The following is a 24,072-nucleotide window of genomic DNA, read 5'->3' as shown; positions in this document are numbered from 1 at the left end:
GGAGCTGATCTGGGTCAGTATAGGAGCTGATCTGGGTCAGTATGGGAGCTGATCTGGGCCAGTATAGGAGCTGATCTGGGTCAGTATGGGAGCTGATCTGGGTCAGTATGGGAGCTGATCTGGGCCAGTATAGGAGCTGATCTGGGTCAGTATGGGAGCTGATCTGGGTCAGTATAGGAGCTGATCTGGGTCAGTATGGGAGCTGCTCTGGGCCAGTATGGGAGCTGATCTGGGTCAGTATAGGAGCTGATCTGGGTCAGTATGGGAGCTGATCTGGGCCAGTATAGGAGCTGATCTGGGTCAGTATGGGAGCTGATCTGGGCCAGTATAGGAGCTGATCTGGGTCAGTATGGGAGCTGATCTGGGTCAGTATGGGAGCTGATCTGGGTCAGTTTAGGAGCTGATCTGGGTCAGTTTAGGAGCTGATTGGTTCAGACTCATGTTGCATACAGATCACACTTAAAATATTTGGTGATAAAATCATTTTGGGCCACTTTTACCTGCTGTGTGAACATTCCTCCATTTCCTCGGTTTCCTCTATAATAAGGGTGTTAATAGTGAGTTTGTACTGTAGTAACAGCCTCTAAACTTCTGGGATAGTCACTCCCGGACACAGCCCAATGTTACCGCTCTAGCCCACGCTTGGCATTGAGCATAGTGGCTGCTTCAGAGTGTCCTATTCATTGGTCTGCGCTTTTCTACAGAGACTGGACGAGCTGTGTGGAATCACAAACATCCAGTGAAAGCAACAGTAGCTATAAATGATGAGTGAATATGTTCACTGTCTAAAGAAAAACGAGTTTCTCCAAAATAATAACTTTACAGGAGAAGACAAAAACACTGCTACCTTTCAGTGCAAGTTAGTGTAAAGCAATTTTAGAGCCTTTCTATTGGTCCTTTTATCATGATGTATCAAAATGTAAAGGACAGCTGGTGTGTGGTGTCTTGAAATGATACAGAAAATAGAAAATCGACAAAAAATGGAGATGCGTAATTTTTTGTTTGACAGCGACGATATATTAATACATAAAAAGGTTAAAAAGGACCCTCTGTATGGGGGCATGAAAAGGACCCTCTGTATGGGTCCATGAGGGGAAAGAAATTGCAAAACTACTAAACATGTTGATCATGTCTTTAGAAAAAATGCACAAATATTACAGTGTAACTTCACCACAAAAATTCCAGCTTAAATTTGTGATATTTTAAGTATAGTTAGAACAGGGGTGGCGTGGTGGGTAGCGCTGTCGCCTCACAGCGAGGAGGGCCTGGGTTTGATTCCCCGGCCGGGTGACCAGGTCCTCTCTGTGTGGAGTTTGCATGTTCTCCCTGTGTCTGCGTGGGTTTCCTCCGGGTTCTCTGGTTTCCTCCCACTGTCCAGAGACATGCAGTCAGGACCTGCTACATTGCCCCTAGGTGGGAGTGTGTGAGTGACTGTCTGTGTCTGTCTGACAGTCTGATGGACTGATGACCGATAACTGCTGGGATAGGCTTCAGTTGCTTGTTAACACAAATAGTTAATCAGCCAATCACACGGCTGCAACTCACTGCATTTAGGCGTGTAGAGGTGGTCAAGACGACCTGCTGAAGTGCAGACCGAGCATCAGAACGGGGAAGAAAGGGGATTTAAGGGACTTTGAACGTGGCGTGGTTGTTGGTGCCAGACGGGCTGGTCTGAGTATTTCAGAAACTGCTGATCTGCTGGGATTTTCACGCTCAACCATCTCTAGGGTTTACAGAGGACGGTCCGAAAAAGAGGAAACATCCAGTGAGCGGTCAGCTGTGTGGACGAAAATGCCTTGTTGATGTGAGAGGTCAGAGGAGAATGGGCAGACTGGTTCCAGATGATAGAAAGACAGCAGGAACTCAAATAACCAACCAGAATCTCTGAGGAACGTTTCCAACACCTTGTTGAAAGTCTGCCACGTAGAATTAAGGCAGTTCTGAAGGCGAAAGGGGGTCCAGCCTTTTACTAGCAAGGTGTACCTAATAAAGTGGCTGGTGAGACTGTGTGTGTGTGTGAGTGAGTAATATATGCCTTCCATATATGGATAGCATTTTCTCTGATATATCGTTGTATATATGTGTTTCCTGTATTTGTATATGTTAACATATATGGCTGAAATATGACCCATTTTAAATGAGGCATATATGTTCAAATGTAACAAATGAAAAGTTGATATTTAGGGAATTTATATAGGGAAATATGTCATGTTTGAAGCCTATATATTGGTATACGTCAGATTTCTGTATGGGTCAACTGCATATCACAGTTAATAAAAAGATATGGACCTCATATGCCGTCATATTTGACATGAAATAAGGGCAACAATCAATGAGAGAGACTTACGTGTCTCTATGTCTTCTCGACCCACTTCTGCCTCACATCCTTCTTTATACTGTAGCTGTATTCACCCTCTGCTTCTTTCATCTCCCTCCTTATCTTTTTTTAATGTCAACCATCAGAACACAAGATGCTATATTTAGGTTAAAACTATAACAGTTTTATAACCGTTAATCTCAGCCTCAGACGGAATGGTGTACAGTCAAAAGTGGCGCAGGCTACTGCTCACAACACTTTACGTTAAACTTACAGCAACTTTCTTGATGTAACATGCTTGATGGCCAACATTTAAGCTTCAGTTTACCATACCATGGATGGAACCAAGTGTTTTAGAACCTCAAAGGAGGCGACAAAAAAACATATCAATATTGATTTCATTATTAATATTGTAATACTACTTCAAATATCTTGGGTCAACCATCCAGAGCAATGGACAGTGTATAAAAGAGGTGAGGAAGAGGGTGCAGGCAGGATGGAGTGGGTGGAGACGGATGTCAGGGCTGATGTGTGACAGAACGATAGCAGCAAGAGTGAAAGGGAAGGTTTACAAGACAGCAGTGCGTCCTGCTATGATGTTTGGTTTGGAGACTGTGGCTCTGTCTAAAAGACAGGAGGCTGAGCTGGAGGTGGCGGAGATGAAGATGCTGAGATTTTCGTTGGGAGTGACCAGGCTGGACAAGATTAGAAATGAGCAGATCAGAGGGACAGTGAAGGTGGAGCAGTTTGGAGATAAAGCCAGAGAGGCCAGGTTGAGATGGTTTGGACATGTGTTGAGGAGGAACAGTGGATATATTGGGCAAAGAATGTTGGAGATGGAGCTGCCGGGTAGAAGGAGAAGAGGTAGACCTCAGAGAAGGTTTATGGATGTAGTGAAGGTGGACATGGAGATGGTTGGTGTGAAAGTAGAGGAGGCAGTGGATAGGGCAAGATGGAGGCAGATGATCCGCTGTGGCGACCCCTAAAGGGAGCAGCCGAAAGAAGAAGAAGATTAATATTGTAATACTGATACATTGCTTTATGTATCAGTCGAGATATGTATTAGCAATTATCGTTAAAATTATTTATATGCCAAGTTTTAATTTATGTATATTTCTACGCACGCACGCCTATGCATGCATTCCATATATACAGTCTGTGATTCTCTTTTTCATCATTGGAGCTCATTAATTCTTGTAACAGTCAATGCCTTTAGAGGGGAGCTGTAGCATTTCATTTTGTTGCTTTTGTTAGTTTGCTGCTTGTTGATTTTAAATGTAATTGGGTCAGTAATTTAATTTGTGAATGTTATTAATTGTTGCATACGCATTCAATAATAAGGGCTTATTACTGATTTGTTTAACCCTTGTAAGTCATCAGTCATGCTGCCGTGAACAAATCCAGTTAAACATCACAGCATAAAAGCAGCCACGCTGAGCATCGCTGTTAACGTCTGTCAAGTGCTGGCTTGAGTCTCTGTGCTTAGATTTATTTAATGTTGATGGACCAAGTAAAACAGAGTTAAACCAGAATCATATTGATGTGTGTAAAAACCTGCTAAACGAGACGGGGCCAGAAAAATGTGACCTGAGTATATATACTGTATATCGCTGTTGTTGGAAGAAAACCTCCAAATCTCCAACTTTATAACTTTACAGGAGAAGGAAAAAAACTGCTTTACTTTTATGATATGATATGATATGAATGAAGCCTTTTATTTTAATGGAAGTCAATGGAGCCAGAGTTTTTTGCGAGTCATTTTGGGTCGTTTCTTTTGGTCAATTCATCATGAAATTTACACACAATGTAAAGAACAGACACTTTCAAATTATGTCAAAAACTGAAAAATGAGAAAAATGGAGATACAGGGTTTTCTTCCAACAACAGTGGTATATTTTTCTGCTAAAAAGTTTAGTTTGTATCACCAATAATATAAAAATCTGAATCTATTGCATTGTGCTCTTTATGTATGGCAGATCACAAAGACTTAAAAGTACTTTGAGGAGTTAAATTGTGAATTTACTCAGAGAGGATATCGATCGTATATCTATATGTGTGACTATCATCTGCCTGTTTGCTTGACCTAACAGTGCTGTAAGCTTCACCGTTCCTACCTGTTTTCAGTATTGCTGAAAGGAGATGCTGCTTCTATTCACCTGTCCGTAACTCTAAAGCTCACGTACACACGTTCCTCCTTTCATAACTTGCTCCATTCTCGTTCTTTGAGCCTGGATCAAAGCTCAAAGCAGCCATTAATTGATCAGTGAAGCTACTCATTACTGAATCGTATCATATCTGTCTTTTATCTGTCTGCCTTTCACCTGAAAAAGTCCACATCAGCAGGAGCAGCAGCTCTAACTCGCTCTATCTCTCTCTCTTCTGGTTCTTTTTAATTAACAACACAAACAAACACATTTGCAGATCGTTCTAAATGGATCAGTGATGCGTATTTCTGGCCTGATGAAAGGTAATCGAGCTTTGATGTGTTTTAGAACGGTGTGCTGCCTGTTGAAAGGACGGCAGTGTCATTCGTCTTCATAATGTTGGTAATGTGTTCAGCACTAATGCACGCCTCAATTATATGTGCTACACCAGGAGTTCTCAGATATCAGTCTTGGAGCTCCTCTTACCAAATTTCCACAAAGTTTCAGGTAAACTCTTAGAAGTGAAGGTTCTGTGCAGGTGCATTTTTTGTTAATCAGGCTACAAACAGTGTAAATGTTCCCTCAGAGGTTCTACAGTGGTTCTAAGGTCTGATTGTGGAGCTTAAATCAGGTTCTCCAGGTGAAAAGTTGGTGTTTGTTCCTTTTCATAACCAAATGTTTTAAAACAGAGCAGTAGAGTAAAAGCCTGGAGGCGAGGCGAGGCGGGGTGTGTGGAGTCAGTCCAGCTTAGAACAGATCATTTCAGTGGATTATGGTTCAGTTATGTTCCCTGACTGAAGGTGCTGAGATGGAGCCTTGAGGGAACCACCCCAGTGATGGTTTACTACCATTTTTTTCTGAGATTGTAAACGAGTGCAATGCAAACAATGCAAATCCCACAAAGTACAAAAAATATCAAACTACAAGTTCCGGAACTGCCGTGCCAGTTTAAGTGGGACAAGTGGCTTTAGCTGTGTCCGAAACTTTTCCGTGTTCACTCTCAGAAATAAAGCTCCTAGACTGTCACTGGGTCAGTTCCCCTCTTATCACTGGGGTGGTTCCCTCTAAGCTTCATCTCAGTGCCTTTAGTCAGGGAACATAACTGAAGTACCAACACCAGCTGGCCAGTCTGTGCGCGCTAGCAGACCATGAGGCGATATCTGCTGAATTTGACAAAAATATATGGGATTAAAATTCCTTACAGTACCTTTAATGTGTGGAAATCGCATCTCAACAGTTGCCTGTCTTGTTTACTTTGCTTGAGCAGCTGTTTGGATGTGATGGAATAACAAAAACTCAAACCGTCATGACTATTTTGTGCGATTTTGTTCAGGACGGTGCCAGTTGAACTAGTCAAGCTCCACCCACAGATGCGTTCTTTCCTGTTGTAAAGTTGGATAGGCTTTCCAGAATGTAGGCAAAAATGCAAATGAACCTAATAAGAAAAGTGTAGGTCATAACTCGGGTCGTTCAGATGTTTATACCTAAATGTTTGGCTAGCATGACTGAAAAAAAAATCCTAAGAGCATCTTTAAGTGCACACAACATAAACATCATTTGAATTTATAAGGCAATGGAGGTGACATCATTACAGTCATGTACAGTAGCACTTTACAGATCAGTAATAATTGGGTAAATATGTGGTGAAAAAGTTTAACTAGCCTAAAAAACACATGCTTATTTGTTTTGTTGTAAACTAATAATAAACTAATTTTTAAAATAATGGTAGTTTGTTCTAATTACCTGTAAATGAAATTCTTTTACAGTTCATATAAAGTGAGGTAATAATAAACGGTTAATCTGTCGTTGTTGTCTCCTTTTGCATGGAAAGCAGAGATTTATGATTTAAGTGTAAATAAGTGAACACATCATCTACTGAGAACACTTTAGTGCAAGATCACTGTTTATTTGCTTAATTTAACAGATTGGAAAAAAATCAGACATAAAAAATCAAATATGTGGCCTGTGAAAAAGTTATGGCACATTTTAAGGGAATTTTAAGTGAATTTTTCTATTTAAAAAATTATATTAAGCAAATATGCACACTGTGATCTAAAATCTGCCAAAAAATACAAATATTTTCACTTAGAAAATCAACAAAATGTCATTTGAGTGACTGTAAGTGCATAAACTACATAGCAATAAGTAGCTGATATGATATTAAACCACTTTTTTTACAAATTACACTCTAATTAAAGATGAATCTTTGAGTTCTTTAGTTAAAGACGATGGATCTAGGTAGAACCATGAGCACTCAGAGGATCATTTGTGTGCCTAAATGGTTCTTTGCGTGATGAAATGGTTCTTCAGACTGATGGAGAATGTGTTGATGGTTCTATACAGCGCCAAAAAGGGTTCTGCTATTGTGATGTCAAGGTTAGAACAATAGAAGAACCCTTTTAAGTGCCACATCGGACCGTCAATCTGAAGAATCATTTAGTCATACCAAGAACTCTTGTAGCATGCATAGGGTTCTTTGAGTGTTCCTGGTTCTATATAGAGCTATTGTCTTTGCTAAAGAGCCCTTGAAGAACCGTCGTTAAGAGTGTATGTTACAGCGTCTAGCTCCTGATCCAGATCTCCTTAATCAAAACATCTCTAATTTTCTGTCTTTCTCGCCGTCGTCTGTGCTGGTGTTTGTGTGTGGAGCAGAAGTATTCGGCTGCTTCCTTATGCAGCATCACCACAGAGGTCCTGAAGGTTCTGAATGCCACAGAGGAATTAATCGGGGAGGCCGAGGGCAAAGCTCACGACCCCGTCGAGTCCCCGGCCAGCACACCGCTCTCCTCAGGACCGGACAGCAAGAAACTGGACCAGCATCTCACCAAGATGGAGGAGAACGTAAGATTAAACAGGACACACAACCGATAAACAAGCCTTTCTCAGGCTGTTTGACATGGAGAAGCATAAAGGATACAGAGGAACAAGTAAATCATTGATATTTGCATTAAGAAATCATTTTTATCAGAACAGGAAACTTTTTTTTAGCCATGTTTATCGGTTTGATCAGTCAGTCATATTATTTTAATGTAATGCTCAGTTTCTTCCATCGCTGTTTCAGCTTTCTACCTTTCTGTAAACCATTCTGAGCTGTGACTGGTATGAAAAGTGGTCTATAAATTATTATTTTGTTTGTTTTTAGTTTTTATTGTTAATTTTTGATGCAAGGTCTGCTGAGAAAGCACTTTTTGGTATTATTGCCGTGTCTAAATGAACCCAACTTTGCTTGCTTTCTGAACACTGCTGCAGTGAAACCAGTTATATGTGACTGTTTGGGCGTCCCGGTCAAACTCCCTGGTTTTCTTGACTTTCTAAACCTAAATTAGTGAACATACTTCTACACATCTTAATACTCAACTGCTGATCATATAAAGTGAGGTGATGATAAACGGTTAGTCTGTCATTTAACCTGAGCAGAGATTTATGATTTAAGTGTAAATAAGTGAACACATCATCTACTGAGAACACACTTCTGAACACTTTAGTGCAAGATCGCTGTTTATTTGCTTAATTTAACAGATTGGAAAGAAATCAGAAAGAGAAAAAGTTACGGCACATTTTAAAGTGTGTTTTTGTGTTTTACTTCTTCTATTAAATGAAGCAAATACAGACACTATGAACTAAAATCTGCCAAAAAAAAAATTTTTTTTTTATATTTTCACTTAGAAAATCAACAAAATGTCACTTGAGTGACTGTAAGTGCATAAACTACATAGCAATAAGTAGCTGATATGATATTAAACCACTTTTTTTACAAATTGCTCTCTAATTAAAGATGAATCTTTGAGTTCTTTAGTTAAAGACAATGGATCTAGGTAGAACCATGAGCACTCAGAGGATCATTTGTGTGCCTAAATGGTTCTTTGCGTGATGAAATGGTTCTTCAGACTGATGGAGAATGTGTTGATGGTTCTATACAGCACCAAAAAGGGTTCTGCTTTTGTGATGTCAAGGTTAGAACAATAGAAGAACCCATATAGGTGCCACGTCGGACCGTCAATCTGAAGAATAGAATTTACAACCATTTATCACTGTGAAATTAGACCTCTGCATTTAACCCATCCGTGCAGTGAAACACCCACATGCACACTAGTGAACTCACACTAGGGGGCAGTGAGCACGCCTGCCCGGAGCGGTGGGCAGCCCTATCCACGGCGCCCGTCACAGGGCTGGTTCCCTAACCTCCAGCCCATGACTGCCCTCAGAATCATTTCATCGTACCAAGAACTCTTGTAGCATGCATAGGGTTCTTTAAGTGTGCTTGGTTCTATATAGAGCTATTGTCTTTGCTAAAGAGCCCTTGAAGAACCGTCTTTATGAGTGTATATTACAGTATAAAACACTGTGACCTGTGCAAAAGTAATGGCACACTATTTTAATACTTTACGTTTCATTTTTTTTCCCAAAATGTTAACCTTGGAAAATAAATGGACACTGTGCACTAAATTTAGGGAATTTGTTTCCTGTAGAGGATTTTTACTTAGGAAGTCAACAAATCATGTCATCTGACCAGGAAGGCCCTAACTTTTGCAAATGGCTTCAAATGTCCTAAAGTACACCAAATAAGCTTGAGCAAAATGGACCGTCAATAAACATCGATTTACTGTGTAAATCTACAGGCAAAATTAATGAGCAGACAATTTTTGAGGTGTTTATTTTTTCATTATTTTATATATTTACATATATATATATTTTATTTTTATTTTTTTAGGATACATTTAAGCACCTAGTTAAAGCGTGTTAAAAACAAGCACCAAGTTAAAAACAAGTAAAATGCTTTTGTCTTCATGGCCCATTTGCTGCAGTTTTCCATGCTGTAAACCCATAATTCAGCCTAGGAAGGATCTTATGACTCAACAGCAGTGAAAACATGAATCTGCATGCAGTGAAAGTGGACGACAGGACTGGAACTGGGAAACGCCTCTAAATCTTGCTCGCCTGTGTTCTGTGTTGCAGGTGTACCTGGCTGCAGGAGCTGTGTATGGCCTGGAGGGGGCGCTGGGTGACCTGGAAGACTGCGCTCGCAGCATCAGCAGCTCCACCACTGAGACAGAACTGGCCTTCCTTGAGGACCAGGTGGCCAACGCCGCCGCTCAGGTGCAGCAGTCCGAGCTACAGGTGTGTGTATGTGCGTTAGTGTGGGTGATGGAGAGTGTGGGCAGTAGATATGTGGTTTATTTGGAAATGGAAATCTGACCAATTTCACTGTTTTAAATCAAAATTACATGTTAAGTTTGTAAAACTGGAAGTAATGATGGAACGTTTTTCACGTTTTGTGATGAGCTACATTATAAAACACTTTTACTTCTGAAACACTGAAAACCTGCATGATTTGATGGCAAACAGAGATTAAAGATTTAGTCCAATTACAGAGAGAATAAAAACAACAACCAGTGTACAGTTAAGGAATATGCAAAAGTTTGGGCACCCTTGGTCAAATCACAAGTTTTACATTTTGAAAGAAAAGTAATTTATATTAAGTAAAATTATCTCCCTAACATTATCTGCCAATATAGTCCGGATTTTATGTAATAAAGCTACTTAAACAGCAAAAAATTTCTAGAAATAAGATATATAGACAATCTTAAGTGCACAACCAATCTCAAAATGGGAAATGTTAAATTTTGACTGGATTTAAGATCATTTCACTTGACAAGATACTATTTTTGCAGGGTACATGCAGCATTACTGTTTGTTTGTTTGCAAACCTAAGAATAAACTTAAAAAATGAAATACAGTATGATACATACACTATATTGCCAAAAGTCCTCACTCCAACCATCCAAATCACTGAATCCAGGAGTTCCAGTCACTTCCATGGCCACAGGTGTATAAAGCCGAGCCCCTCGGCCTGCAGACTGCTTCTACAGACATTAGTGAAAGAATGGGTCGCTCTCAGGAGCTCAGTGAATTCCAGCGTGGTACCGTGATCGGACGCCACCTGTGCAGCAAGTCCAGTCGTGAAATTTCCTCACTACTAAATATTCCACAGTCCACTGTCAGTGGGATTATAACAAAGTGGAAGCGATTGGGAACGACAGCAACTCAGCCACGAAGTGGTCGGCCACGTTAAATGACAGAGCAGTCAGCGGATGCTGAGGGGCATAGTGCGCAGAGGTCACCAACTTTCTGCAGAGTCAATCACTACAGACCTCCAAACTTCATGTGGCCTTCAGATCAGCTCAAGAACAGCGTAGAGAGCTTCATGGAATGGGTTTCCATGGCCGAGCAGCTGCATCCAAGCCTTACATCACCAAGCGCAGTGCAAAGCGTGGAATGCAGTGGTGTAAAGCGCCGCCACTGGACTCTAGAGCAGTGGAGACGTGTTCTCTGGAGTGACCAATCACGCTTCTCCGTCTGGGAATCCGATGGACGAGTCTGGGTTTGGCGGTTGCCAGGAGACGGTGCTTGTCTGACTGCATTGTGCCGAGTGTAAAGTTTGGTGGAGGGGGGATCATGGTGTGGGGTTGTGTTTCAGGAGTTGGGCTCGGCCCCTTAGTTCCAGTGAAAGGAACTCTTAAAGCTTCAGCACCAAGAGATTCTGGACAATTTCACGCTCCCAACTTTGTGGATCAGTTTGGGGAGTTTGGCCCCTTCCTGTTCCAACATGACTGCATACCAGTGCACAAAGCAGGTCCATAAACGTGGATGAGCCAGTTTGGTGTGGAAGAACTTGACTGGCCTGCACAGAGTCCTGACCTGAACCCCATAAAACACCTTTGGGATGAATTAGAGCGGAGACTGTGAGCCAGGCCTCACAAATGAGCTTCGGGAAGAACGGTCAGAAATTCCCATAAACACTCCTAACCCTTGTGGAAAGCCTTCCCAGAAGAGTTGAAGCTGTTATAGCTGCAAAGGGTGAGCCGAGATCATATTAAACCCTATGGATTAAGAATGGGACGTTACTCAAGTTCATATGCGTGTGAAGCCAGACGACTGAATACTTTTTGGTAGCATAGTGTAGCATGAAACTGTCTTCATGTATCGTAATGTTTATATTTGTGCCATATTGCCCCCCTTTAACTGGACATACTTAGCTCTTCTCACATTCCTGCTCTTCCTATAGGTCTCCGATATTGAGGCGAGGATATCAGCGCTTAAAAACGCCGGCCTGAATGTGTCTGCATGCTCACGATTTTCCAAGTACAAACCCAAATCTAAGGTGAGTTTCTCATGGGCTTCAGCAGTGCTTACAAATTTAAACTAACCACTGATTATTAGTATTGGCTTTAGAAATAGTTCACTCTTAACAGCCATGGTTCTTCAAAGGTTCTTTAGCAAAAGGAATGGTTCTATTTAAAACCACAAGTTCCATATAGAACCATTTCATGCTTAAATGGCTCTTTGCATCATGGAATGTTTCTTCAGGGTTCTGCTGTATTTGCGATGCAGCCCTCTTTGGCGCTATACAGAACCATTTTCAGATTTTCATATCGCTGCTGGCGGAAGAAAACCTCGTAACTCATTTTGTCGTTTTTCATTTTTTGACATGATTTGAAAACGTCGGTTGTCCTTTACATTGTGTGTATATTTCATAAAGAGTGAACCAAAAGAAACGACCCAAAATGACTTGGAGAAAAGTCTGGTTCCATTGACTTCCATTATAAGTACAGCATGTTTTTTCCTTCTCCTGTAAAGTTATCATTTTGGAGCTGAATGGTTTTCTTCAACAATATACAGCACATTCTCCATCAGTCTGAGAAACCATTTCACCATGCAGAGAACCCACATAGAACCATTCTCTACCCTAACAGCCCTTAAAGAACCATATTTTTAAGACTGTAATAGTAGTAGTAGTAGTAATAGCACTAGTAGTAGGATGTTGCTTATGTAGCTTTAAGAATAAATAATAAGTACAATGGTCATCATGAAAAGTGCTGCTTTTTGTATTATATACAGCCTTTTTTATAGTATCAGGAAACAAGTGGTCCAGAAGTGATACTTACGAGCAAATTTAATGGTGTCGGTTTATTTGCATGTGCACTCGTGTTGTGTTTGGCTCGATTTTAGCCGTGTTTATGTAACTGGATGTGTGTTATGTGTCAGCCTCAGACCCTGGACTCCTCACGCCAGCAGAGGCGAAAGCTGCCCGCTCCTCCTCCCAGAGGTACTTCGGTTCCTTTACGTGTTTGTTCACGTCTTGTCTGTCAAAGTGTTGGTCACCCCGTTTGGTGAATTTGTCTCTGGACCTACGGTTTTGATCCCAGTTGGTGGCCGTTGAGTAAGACAGCGGCCCTCGTTCATCGCAGCCGCGTAGGAACAAGGGAAGACTCGTGCCGCTGGGAGACCGTAATGCACTCTTCTACGTCTGACTACTCAAACGGTCAAAGCTCTGATTTGAGCTCAGCTGATGATTCAGCTTCTGCTGTGTAGTAATTCTATCATTATTCTCTATTTTATTGATGATATTGCTAATACTGGCAATACTGATGATTTTGTTTTGATGATTTGGCGGCCAGTTACTTTAAAGCGCTGCACTTAGAGTAATTGAATTTGTTATATATGCGTATATTAAATGCTGTCTGTTTAGATTTTTGTTGATGTTCTTGTCCGTTTTACCCCCAGTTTAGTCCTTGCCCATGCTACCCACTAGCTAGCCACCTTTGGTGGGGTTTTCCCCCATTTTCACCCCAATTTAGTTGTTTCCAATTCCACCCACTAGTCAGGACTCCGCCAATCACACAATACCACCAGCGCTAGGAGGGTGAAGGTAAACACAGGCCTCCTCCGAGACCTGTGAAGTGCCACTGCATCTTTTCAAACTGCCGCAGCATCATTGGACAGCTGAACGCCCTCAGAGAAAAGAGTGACAACCGCAAGAACACGTCAGCTAACAGACCGCTGACCTGGGGGAGTGGGGGCTATCCTACACGCCCAGAGAGCGAGGCTAACTGTGCTCTCTTGGACTCCCAGCCACGGATGCCTGTAGCATCACCAGGGACCAAACTGGCGATGTCCTGATGACAAGGCCAAAGCTTAGATGGTTTAGCAAGTCATTTTTGGCACTGGATTGTGGCAAAATTCACCACAAATGAGGCTACACCTACCCAAATCGGTGTAGTCTGTGCTCTAACAAGCTACAGAATGTTTTAGAAACGCCTTTTGGTTTGGTTTTGTCTTTAGTTTGTACTCGATGCACAAAATCAATTCAGTAGAACCACTTTTGCAGATATTTACTCAGGAGAAGAGATTTCTTCGCTTGTTTGCCAACAATATACGTCTTCTGTCCTAGCTGTGGATAAATTCATACCATTGTCTGATTTTAATTCTTCCGTCCATCCATTTTCTAAGCCGCTTCTCCCTCAGGGTCATGGGGGGGTGCTGGAACCTGTCCCAGCGGTCATCGGGCGGAAGGCAGGATAAACCCTGGACAGGTCGCCAGTCCATCGCAGGGCAGACAGACAGACACAGACAGTCGATTTTAATTTTTGTTCTTAATATTTTATTTAATTGACCTTGGAATTGTTGTCTCAGTGGTCAGTACATGTGTTCATGTACACTATATGGACAAAAGTATTGGGACACCTACACATTAAACCTACAGGAGCATTCATTCTACATCCATAGGCATTGATATGGAGTTGGCCCTGGTGGTCGCAGTTGAGAGGCCGTACTAACTTCGTGGCCGTTGGCTTGGGCGGTGGTTCGAATCCCGGTCTGGCTCACATAATGGATCGGAGGTGGTCTGGCCTGTCCTCGCCAACCAGGATGCTGTGTTTTGGGGCAGTCGTAGGCTGGAGGTTAGGGAACCAGCCCTGTGACCGGAAGGTTGCCGGTTCGATCCCCTTGGCTGACAGTCTGTGACTGAGGTGTCCTTGAGCAAGACACCTAACCCCCAACTGCTCCCCAGGCGCTGTGGATAGGGCTGCCCACCGCTCCGGGCAAGTGTGCTCACTGCCCCCTAGTGTGTGTGTTCACTAGTGTGCATACTGTGGGTTTCACTGCACGGATGGGTTAAATGCAGAGGTCTAATTTGCAGTGTGCAGACAGTGACATGGTTGTAAATTCTAATTCTAAATTCTTTGCAGCTGCAACAGTTTCCACTCTTCTGGGAAGCTTCCTACAAGATTTCGAAAAGTGTCTGTGGGAATTTCTGCCCATTCATCCTGAAGAGCATTTGTGAGGTCAGACACTGATGTTGGGTTGAGAGGGCCTGTCTCACAATCTCCATAGTTTATGCCAAAGGTGTTGGGTTGAGGTCTGGACTCTGGGAGGGCCAGTCAGGTTACTCCACACCAAACTCACCCAGTCAGGCCTTTATGGACCTGCTTTGGTCACTGGGGCTCAGTCAAGCTGGAAAAGGGAAAGGTTCTTCCCCAAACTGTTCCCACAAAGTTGGAAGCTACAATTGTCCAGAATGTCTTGGTGCTGAAGCATTAAAATCTCCCTTCACTGGAGCTAAGGGTTCTAGACCAACTCCTCAAAAACAGCCCCGTATCATTATCCCCCCTCCACCAAACTTTTCAGCTGGCAGTGCAGTCAGGCAGGGAACGTTCTCCTGGCCACCGCCAAACCCAGACTCGTCCATCAGACTGATGGATAGAGAAGCTAATTCACTCCACAGAACACGTCTCCACTGCTCCAGAGTCCAGTGGCGGCTCTTTACTCCACTCCATCCTTTGCATTGTGCTTGGTGATGTAAGGCCTGCATGCAGCTGCTCGGCCATGGATACCCTGTCATGAAGCTTTGCAGGCTGCATGGCTAGAGGCTTGATCTTATACACCTGTGGTAATGAGACTGAATGAAACACCTGCATTTAATTATTAAGAGGTGTGTCCCAATACTTTTGTCCATATAGTGTATTTTTAGCACTATTGTTGTTTGTGGATAACAGATGTCCTTTTTGCGGGTTCGTTGGACATGGTGATGCTCGACCCCTTGCTCTGAGCTAGTGTTATCCGTCTTTCACTCTCCTCGTTTCTCAGAGGCCTTTTTCTCTGAAGATCCTCCTTTTAATTAATACGGGTTCTCATTGGCTCTGGTCATTGTTGATGACCGTAATTCACTCACTTTGCTTTTATTTTTCCTCCTTCAGTTACAGCTTCAAAGGCCGGACTTATTCCTGTTCTAGAATTAGTCACATAATTATTAATTACTGATTACACTCTGATTTTCAGTCTTCTCTCATGGCTTGATGCCGGTTTTAACTCAAAAACAGCACGTGGCACTGCTGCGGACACACTCTCAGAAATAAAGTCAACTGTAGTAAACTGTCTCTGGGGCAGTTCCCCTCTCATCACTGGGTCAGTTCCCCTCTCATCACTGGGTCAGTTCCCTCAAGGCTCCATCTCAGTACCTTCAGTCAGGGAACATAACTGAACCATAATCCACTGAAATGATCTGTTCTAAGCTGGACTGACTCCACACCTCGCCTCGCCTCCAAGCTTTTATTCTACTGCTCTGTTTTAAAACGTTTGGTTATGAAAAGGTACAAATACCAACTTTTCACCTGGAGAACCAGTAAAGCAGAACATTTCTGAGGAACTTTTGTTTTTAAGCAGTCATTTATTTTTTGTTTTCTCATTGTTGTTTTTTGTTTTTTCACTTTTTAAATGGTTTTGGTGGCATGTCACTCATGGCAAACTGCAAAAAACAAAACAGACCTGAGCATAACAGCCGTGTTCTCACATCTTCCGTCTGAAAAGAGGCTAAAAACTAATCAAAACAGGGAGGTTGCTGTTGTTTTCCCATTTGAAATGTTTCCACACTGCAGACATTTAAACTCCAACTGCTGCAGGTTGTGGGTAGTGTCCTTCTATGGCATTAGGGTTGGGAAAAAAAAGGTGCAAATGATGGGAACGGGAATGGGCTGGACATTAGACTAAAGCAGGGGTCAAACCAAATGTTAAGAAGAGACTTTTTGTCCTTTCAGGAAAAAAAAAACCGAACCGTTTGGGAGCCACAACGTTTTATGACCGTTTTTCCGTCTTGACTGTAAATGTGTCCCAGCCTGTGCTGATGTGTGAGCAAAGGCTAAAAATATAATAAAAGCAAAAACACAGACTCCCTTTGCTCCTGCCCTAAGCTTTAGATCAGCTATAGCCACTTTTCTCACATCTCCGGCAGGAACCTTCCTCAAAAGTACAACAGTTTCTTGTAAAATGTCCCGTTCGACTTTTTGCACGTCTGAAATCAGCTTTCCCGTTCGCTTGTAGTCTGAATGTAAATGGAGATTTTCTTCAGAGTGTTGAGTAGACGGAGATAAACACCTCAGTCTTAACCTATAATCAGAATCTATTCAATCAACAAAAATCTTTCTATGTAAACGGTCAGTGTCACCTTTAGATTGGAATGGCTCACTGGTTGTGTGCATAGACTGTTAGAATACAAATCCATTGGCGTAGGTATTTGTAAAGCTTTGCCGGTGTAATAAATGTTTATTGCCTCTGTTTAACCTCGAGTTCTAAGCTTTGGTTATGTGAGCTCATGTTCTTCCTCCCAGTGTCACTTTTACGTGTAATGCTGCATGCTTAGTGACCTCAGAGGAGTTAAAATGTCCCTTTTCTATGGCTCAAGAAATGTTCCATCATTGTACGGACACACGCTCATCTCCTCGTCTCCTTTTGGCCATTCTGTGCATGTCTTGCATCTCGGTGCGTCATCAAAGTGTCCTATCGATCGATGCTAAAATCCTTCGAGCGACCATTCTCTCTGGTTCAGAGGAGAAAGGACGCCTTCTTTTCCCCGCTGCGCTGACGCTGACCTGAAAAGAAGGTGAAAAAACGTGTTTTTGCTCCGACATTACGCGTTTTGATTAAAAAAAGGGAAAGCTATAATGAAAAGGTGAGCGGGATGAGTAAAAGTGTGTGCGACTAAATGCGCCAGGCTGAGCGCAAAGCGAGAGACGAGGTCCATTAGAGAGACGCAATCGGCCAATAGTGTTGTCCATCTTTCACTCTCCCCTCCTTGTTTCTCGGAGCCCTCTTTTTTTCTAAAGATTACTCTTTTAATTAACGCCGGTTCTCTCTGGCTCTGCTCATTGCTGATGACCGTGATTCACTCACTTTGCTTTTATTTTTCCTCCTTCAGTTACGGCTTGAAAGGCCGGACTTATTCCTGCTCTAGAATTAGTCACGTAATCTTATTGATCACGGAGCGGAAGTCCTATAGGAAGCGTTAAGCTGATTTTCAGGTTTTGTCACACACTCCAGCTGGAACAGTTTGATGGTACTTTTCTCATTGTGACTTTTCCACTCTTCCTCATTCGTCTTATCAGTTTGTTTTTTGTTTTTTTTGCATCAGGAAACTGGTCAAGTGTCGTCTGATGACTCTCGTTCTGTTAGTCGTTTCCGTGAGGATTAGCGAGAGGACACTTCTGAGGCCGTCGATTCCTGCAGTTCCATTTGCTTAAGTGCATGACTGCGTTTAAAAGAGGGCTAAGAGAGGAAACTCGTCAGCGTTAGAGCTAAACGAGATTATGGAAGTTGGTTCCCTTCGTGTTGTGGTGTTGTCCTCCTCGTACTGCATGTTCAACCGTCCTGAAGTGTCCTAAAGTGAAGGTTTCCCTGTCCAGTCTTTGAGAGTCCAACAGCCAGTCTATGATTTTGTTCCATTCTAGTTCTCAACCCAGTGTAGTGGGTAACACCTCTGCCTTCTACTCTGTAGACTGGGGTTCAGTGCCCCGCCTGGGTAAACACCCTACACTATACCAATAAGAGTCCTTGGGCAAGACTCCCAACACTGCCTTCGCCCACCTGTGTAAAAAAAAAAAAAACAACAAAAAATCAAATTGTAAGTCACTCTGGATAAGAACGACAGCCAAATACATAAATGTAAATATTGCTCTAGTATTATTATTAAGAGTGATAATGTAATTACATATGTAATTACCAAGTTACATCAATGTACATGTTTGAATCTGCAGTTCTACGCTCTTGAAATTGGGTAACACTACTGGACTCTTGATACAGACAGCAGTTCATGTGGATAGTCCACTGTAGATGCTTTGTAGATACTAAATTTACTGTCAAGTTACATTTAACATTTAAGTATCTACTAAACTGACTGTATAAGATGAATGACAAAAAAACTTCACCAAATTCAAATCACATTAAAATATCCTCTGATGTGGTGTCAATTCATCATTTATCATAATTAAACTGACTCTGCAGAAGGTAAGATGTGGACTGGCTGAGGGCTCTGAGGACTTTCACTGTGGTGCTTCCCAATTCCAAGGAAACCGTTTTCTGCACGTTTCGTGTCTTTTTTTGCTTCATCTCTTGGTTCAGCTCAATCACATGTTTTAGATGATGCGAAAGTGCAAAAAATATGCAGAGCATTCATTCCCTACACTCTTACAAATGAAGGTTCCTACGTGGTTCTTGGTATGAAGGTACAGATCTCGGAAAAGACTGTTGTTGGTGTAGAACAGTGGTGACCAACCCTGGTCCAGGAGATCTACCGTCTTGGACTATAGCTGAAACCACAATTTGCCAAACCTGCTGTAGGTAAATAAGCCCTTGATTGGCTGGATCAGATGAATTAGAGCTTAGTAAGGGCAATAAGGGCATGTTAGTTGGAGGTTAGAACTAACCTCTGCAGGAAAGTAGGTCTCCAGTTGGTGGCCACTGGCAATATTTGCATAATTTGAAAGGTTTTTTTTTTTAAACTTTAAAAAGTTCCTTCATACTGAGAACCTATTTACAGCAATAAATCTTCAAAGAGCCATCCGTTAAAGGCTCTTTAGGGCTGGCCTGAATAATCTGAATACTTGAACATTCATTCATATGTTGGTATGTGTTCCTTCTTGAGTATTCAGAAGCTTGTTAACCCTTTAGAGCCCACCAGAGTCTTACAGCATTCCTAAAAATGTGTCACTATTTTAAACAAAACACCAGGAGAAATCGCCAATTACTTCACAATGAATATGACATTAGGCTATAAAAGTTGTAGCCACTTAATGTTAGTCTAAATACACCCACACTCCCCTTCACAGGTCCCCCTTGTTACTTTGGAAGAATGAAGCAAGATAAGTCAGTGAAAGTTATTAAAGGGAAACATTAGTATTATTATTTCTGCATAATTAAAAGGTTGAGATGTCAGCAAAGTCATTGAGTGGATTGGTTTGCTGTTTCTAGACATTTCATTTATATTTAATTTTTAATATTTTGTAAATTTATGCTGGACAGGTACACACAAGTTGCTGCAGAGCAAAATAGTCAACCAAGAAAACATATTTCAGATTTTCCACTATTTCACCACCAACATTCCATATAAACTCAGAAGACTCGTGGAGGTTCTCTGGTGGTTCTGGATGGTAAATAAAACGTCTATATCTGTGTTGTAGTCGTGACGCCACCTGGTTCCCGTCACCACCACTGTAAAGAATTTTTTGTTTTGTTTTGTTTTATTAATGGAATTCTTTAAAATGACACGTTAAACAAAGAGAATTAGCAAAATACACATCACTCATGTGAAGAAGCTGAACATCCTCAGTCACTCGCTTCGCTGCTGCTGAGCTGAGAGACGGAGATAAACAGCTTGGCTGATTCTTATGAGATAAACTATGAACCTACATCAGTTTAGTACAAAGCACTGAAGTAACTGGCCTCAGTGCTCTTGAAGTTGTTTCTCTTGCGACGGATTAACAAAAGAAAAAACAGGCTTTAGAGCCTTTAGAGCGCCCATCACCCCAGAATCGAGAGTGCTATCAATCTGTCCATCCTTTCCGTGGCCTTTTCCTCTCAATAAGAGTCCTGTGTCTTCTCCAAGGCCACCCCACCCCCCCCCACCCCCTTCAACTTTATAACTCCAACCAGACAGACCCTCATCGTCAATAAGCGTTGAAGTGGCGTCAATTGAGAGTCACCCCTCTAATCTCTTTGTGTGGGTTCATAATTCAAAGCCTATAAAACACTTCAGGCTCTTAATCTGTAGCATCACCACAAAGAACCTTTTTGGCTCCTTTATTTTTACGAGTGCAGCCTCTGGAATTGGGACCTGCTGCTTTATTGGAAGCCTCTGAGCTAAAAGGTGCATCATTTCTTTCTCCACAGAAAAAGAGAGCAAACCAGAGCCGCAGGTGAGAGCCTTGCGGCCGTGACGACGACACCGTTGACCTCCTTCTTGGTCTGTGAACATCAAGCTCCACTGTCCACTCCCTGTGACTGAAAGGACCGCCAGGCTCTTCCACATCAGTGCCTTGATCCCACGTCCGGTCCTCCATCATCCCAGACATCGACCATCACCTCCTCTGGGCTTCTGAATTGAACCAAACTCTGGAGCTTTGCAACACTTCTGAGCTCCAGTGCTCTGGAGACCTGCTCCTCTCTCTGCCTTAAAGGAGCCCACGCTCCTCTACGAACCATCACAGAGGGTACCTTTACTGAAAGTCAGTCTAATTCTAGAGTTGTACATGTATGATCTCTGTATATGTATCTTTGTTGGACACGGAATAATGATGACAGTCTGGGAATTTTGTTGGACACAGAAAAACAATGACAGTCCCTCGTTTTTCCTGACTGTTTTCTAGAGTGTTCTAGTGTTTGAGTTCTGTATGTTGATAGTGTTACACAAAAACTACTTGTGTATGACCTGTGTTCCCAAAATAGGCTGAGTTATATTTGGTAAGAGTGTCATATGTGTGAAATGTCATGGTGAAACTAAAGAAAACATATACCCACCACAGGACCTGTTTGAAGCAGATTTCTATTTCTATTTTATTTATGTTCAAAAAATACATAACTAATTTATGTCCTCTTTACAGTACTGGGCAAAAGTTGGATGCCACCCTTTTATTTATTTAATATTTAATTTACAGTGAAAAATGGCCATTCAGACAGTTATTTAATTATATACACGCCCATTTTCTAGACCGCTTATCCCTCTGGGTCGCGGGTGTTACTATATGCAGCTGTTGTAAGAAAAACTCTATCTCCAATTTTTAAAATATTTTTCAGTTTTTGACCATCTGAAAATGCCTGATGCTTATTTTTTTTACATTGTTTGTAAATTTCATGATGAATGGGCCAAAAGAAACGGCCCCAAATTGCTTGTAAAAAAATCTGGTTCCATTGACTTCCATTAAAATTAATGTTTTTTCCTTCTCCTGTAATGCTCCAACTTTGGAGATACAAGGTTTTATATATATATATATATATATATATATATATATATATATATATATATACACACACACACACACAAGTTTTCGACTTCCCTCTATTCCAGCTTCCACTCTTTTCAAGGAAAAGAACCTGCAGACACGCCTCCAAAGTTCAGTCTGAGAAGCTGGTTGATTTTCTGAAGTAATCAAACCCAATCAGTGGTGCTGAGGTCTGGACTCTGGGGTGGTCAGTCCATCGTTCAGCTTCTTTGTCTGGTGTGTCCGTCTCCTTTTCTCAGTGAGGTTCTTCTTGATCAGCTATACGTCCTTTCAGACCCACAGCGCTGAGTGGTCTTCTCACATTGGAAGGATGGACAGAAACACCTGTGGATGTTTTCAGATCTGAAGCAGCTAGATGTTCTCCTCTCTCTCAAAGCTTTTATCTAGGGACAGTGTCGGTGGTCTACCAGGTCTTGAACGGTTGTTGTGAGTCCCACAACTTTTATTTTGTTTATCTCTCCTTTATGCAAGTGGATTATCATCTCGTCGTCTCCTCAAAAAGATCTCCTTGGCCATTTTAGATGCTCATGAGACAGAAGTGTGTAAGGCAGCTGTGGTGAGTTTGGGTAGCTGTTTGTATGATTGTTGGTGTCTCTTTGAAGGGAAATGTGATGTCAGTGAGATCTTTGGAAACAGATTTTGTTGGAGGACACAGCTGGAACTGGTTGGCTTAAAGATTGGAAAGAGTTAAAGTGACTGTCGAGTGCACAAAAAGTAAAGAGTGGACAAATTGCATACGGATAGATTTTGGATCATTTCTATTGGTCCATTCATCAGGCATTAGGTAGAAAAATTAAGATCAACAAAAAATAGTGACGGGTTGTTTTGGGCAACGATATTTAAGTGGTTGATGCTCATTTTTGATGGGTTTTCAGTGCTTAGAGGAAAAAAAAGACAATCCACTGACTTTAACCTCCCTTATAAGAGGAGACGTCGGGCAGCTGCTGAGATGTTTGAAATACAGTACTGCAAAAGTCAGAGACCACCCTTCATCAAACGTCCAGTCAAAACAGCCTTAACGTGCAAGTCTTTCATTTTTCAGTAGATATTTCTGAGGAGGTTTGATGTGAGATGATCCACGTGCATAAGGGAGGAGAAAACTGGAGTTCAGATAATGATTAAAAGCCTCAGAGTCACAGAGCAGAAGAACTCTTCTGAATATTCCACATTGTCGTTTCACCACTGCACTGATCAGCGTTACAGCCGATTCCTCCTTCATTGGTGCCGTCACTGAAAGACTCATGAATCTTCAACCCTCTTGTCGGGGAAACGGTGACGCTTTATTCTGAGCGTCTGGTTTAGATGAAACAAACACTCAGCAGACTCTCAGGAACATCACCAACATATCAGTGGTGTAGCAGCAGTGAATGCCTTCAGTAGGTTATTGAGATTTTTAATTGTCAATGAAATTTGTTCATAATCTCTGAATTCCGTTCATATGTGTAGATTTTAACCTGAACATGTAACACACACAATACAGGCCCTCAGCATCCACAACAAGCTGTTATAAACATGCTGCTCTCGCCATTCTGGAACTGGAGCTTCACTGGACTAGGATTAGGGCCAGGGTTAGGATTAGGATTAGGGTTAAGAATTGGGGCTAGAATTTTGGATTAAAGATAAGAATTAGGGTTAGGATTAGGGCCAGAGCGAGGGTTAGGATTAGGTTTTGGGCTGAGGTTAAAGTTAGGTTTAAGATTAGGGCTGGGGTGAGGGTAAGGATTAGGATTTGGGTTGGGGTTAGGATTAGAGCCAGGGTTATTATTAGGTTTTGGGTTGAGGTTAAAGTGAAGGTTAGGATTAGGTTTTGGGTTGAGGTTAGGATTAGGTCCAAGGTGAGGATTAGGATTAGGTTTTGGGTTGAGGTTAGGGTTAGGTTTAAGATTAGGGCTGGGGTGAGGATTAGGATCTGGGTTGAGGTTAGGGTTAGGATTAGGTCCAAGGTGAGGATTAGGATTAGGTTTTGGCCTGAGGTTAAGTTTAGGTTTAGGATTGGGGCCAGGGTGAGGATTAGGTTTTGGGTTGAGGTTAAGGTGGAGATTAGGATTAGCGCCAGGGTAAGGGTTATGATTGAGCGCACAAAGTCTGCTTCATGTAACAGAACATGAACATATTTACTTCAATGTATGCAGTCGCTTCACTACTGCTACCTCACGGAGGTGTTGATGTGTTGCTGATACTCTGTTGAAAGTTGAATCATCTACAAAGGACCCTCCAAATGAAGTATTAGAGAGGAGAAGATCAAGCTGCTCCAGATAATGAAAAAATCCACAGGTGCTTCTGTCCATCCTTCCACTGTGAGAAGACCACTCAGCGCTGTGGGTCTGAAAGGACCCAGAGTCCAGACCTCAGCACCACTGAATGGGTTTGATTACTTCAGAAAATCAACCAGCTTCTCAGACTGAGCTTTGGAGGCATGTCTGCAGGTTCTTAGAGGAGCTGAAAGTGAGGCTCCTGAGAAGAACGGAAGCCGGAATGAAGGTGAAGTGTGACTCAGACAGCCTTG

General features: G+C 42.1%; 1 protein-coding gene across 7 annotated transcripts in view; it reads left to right on the top strand.

Annotated features, from left to right (window-relative positions):
* Positions 1–21,457, top strand: part of LOC108434230 (myosin VIIA and Rab interacting protein) — a 315,840-nt gene extending 294,383 nt beyond the window's left edge. For all 7 annotated transcript variants that reach the window (XM_037534196.1, XM_017709210.2, XM_017709209.2 and 4 more), the window contains 5 exons: positions 7,114–7,302; positions 9,418–9,579; positions 11,528–11,623; positions 12,508–12,568; positions 20,458–21,457. In XM_037534196.1, coding sequence (XP_037390093.1) covers positions 7,114–7,302; positions 9,418–9,579; positions 11,528–11,623; positions 12,508–12,568; positions 20,458–20,504 — 555 coding nt within the window. In that variant the 3' untranslated portion in view covers positions 20,505–21,457. The remainder of the gene's footprint in view (positions 1–7,113; positions 7,303–9,417; positions 9,580–11,527; positions 11,624–12,507; positions 12,569–20,457) is intronic.
* Positions 21,458–24,072: the final 2,615 nt, after the last annotated feature.

Source organism: Pygocentrus nattereri, chromosome 24, assembly GCF_015220715.1.
Source record: "Pygocentrus nattereri isolate fPygNat1 chromosome 24, fPygNat1.pri, whole genome shotgun sequence".
NCBI lineage: Eukaryota > Metazoa > Chordata > Actinopteri > Characiformes > Serrasalmidae > Pygocentrus > Pygocentrus nattereri.
The sequence above is the reverse complement of the archived record's forward strand: the minus strand, read 5'-3'. Positions and strand labels throughout refer to the sequence as shown.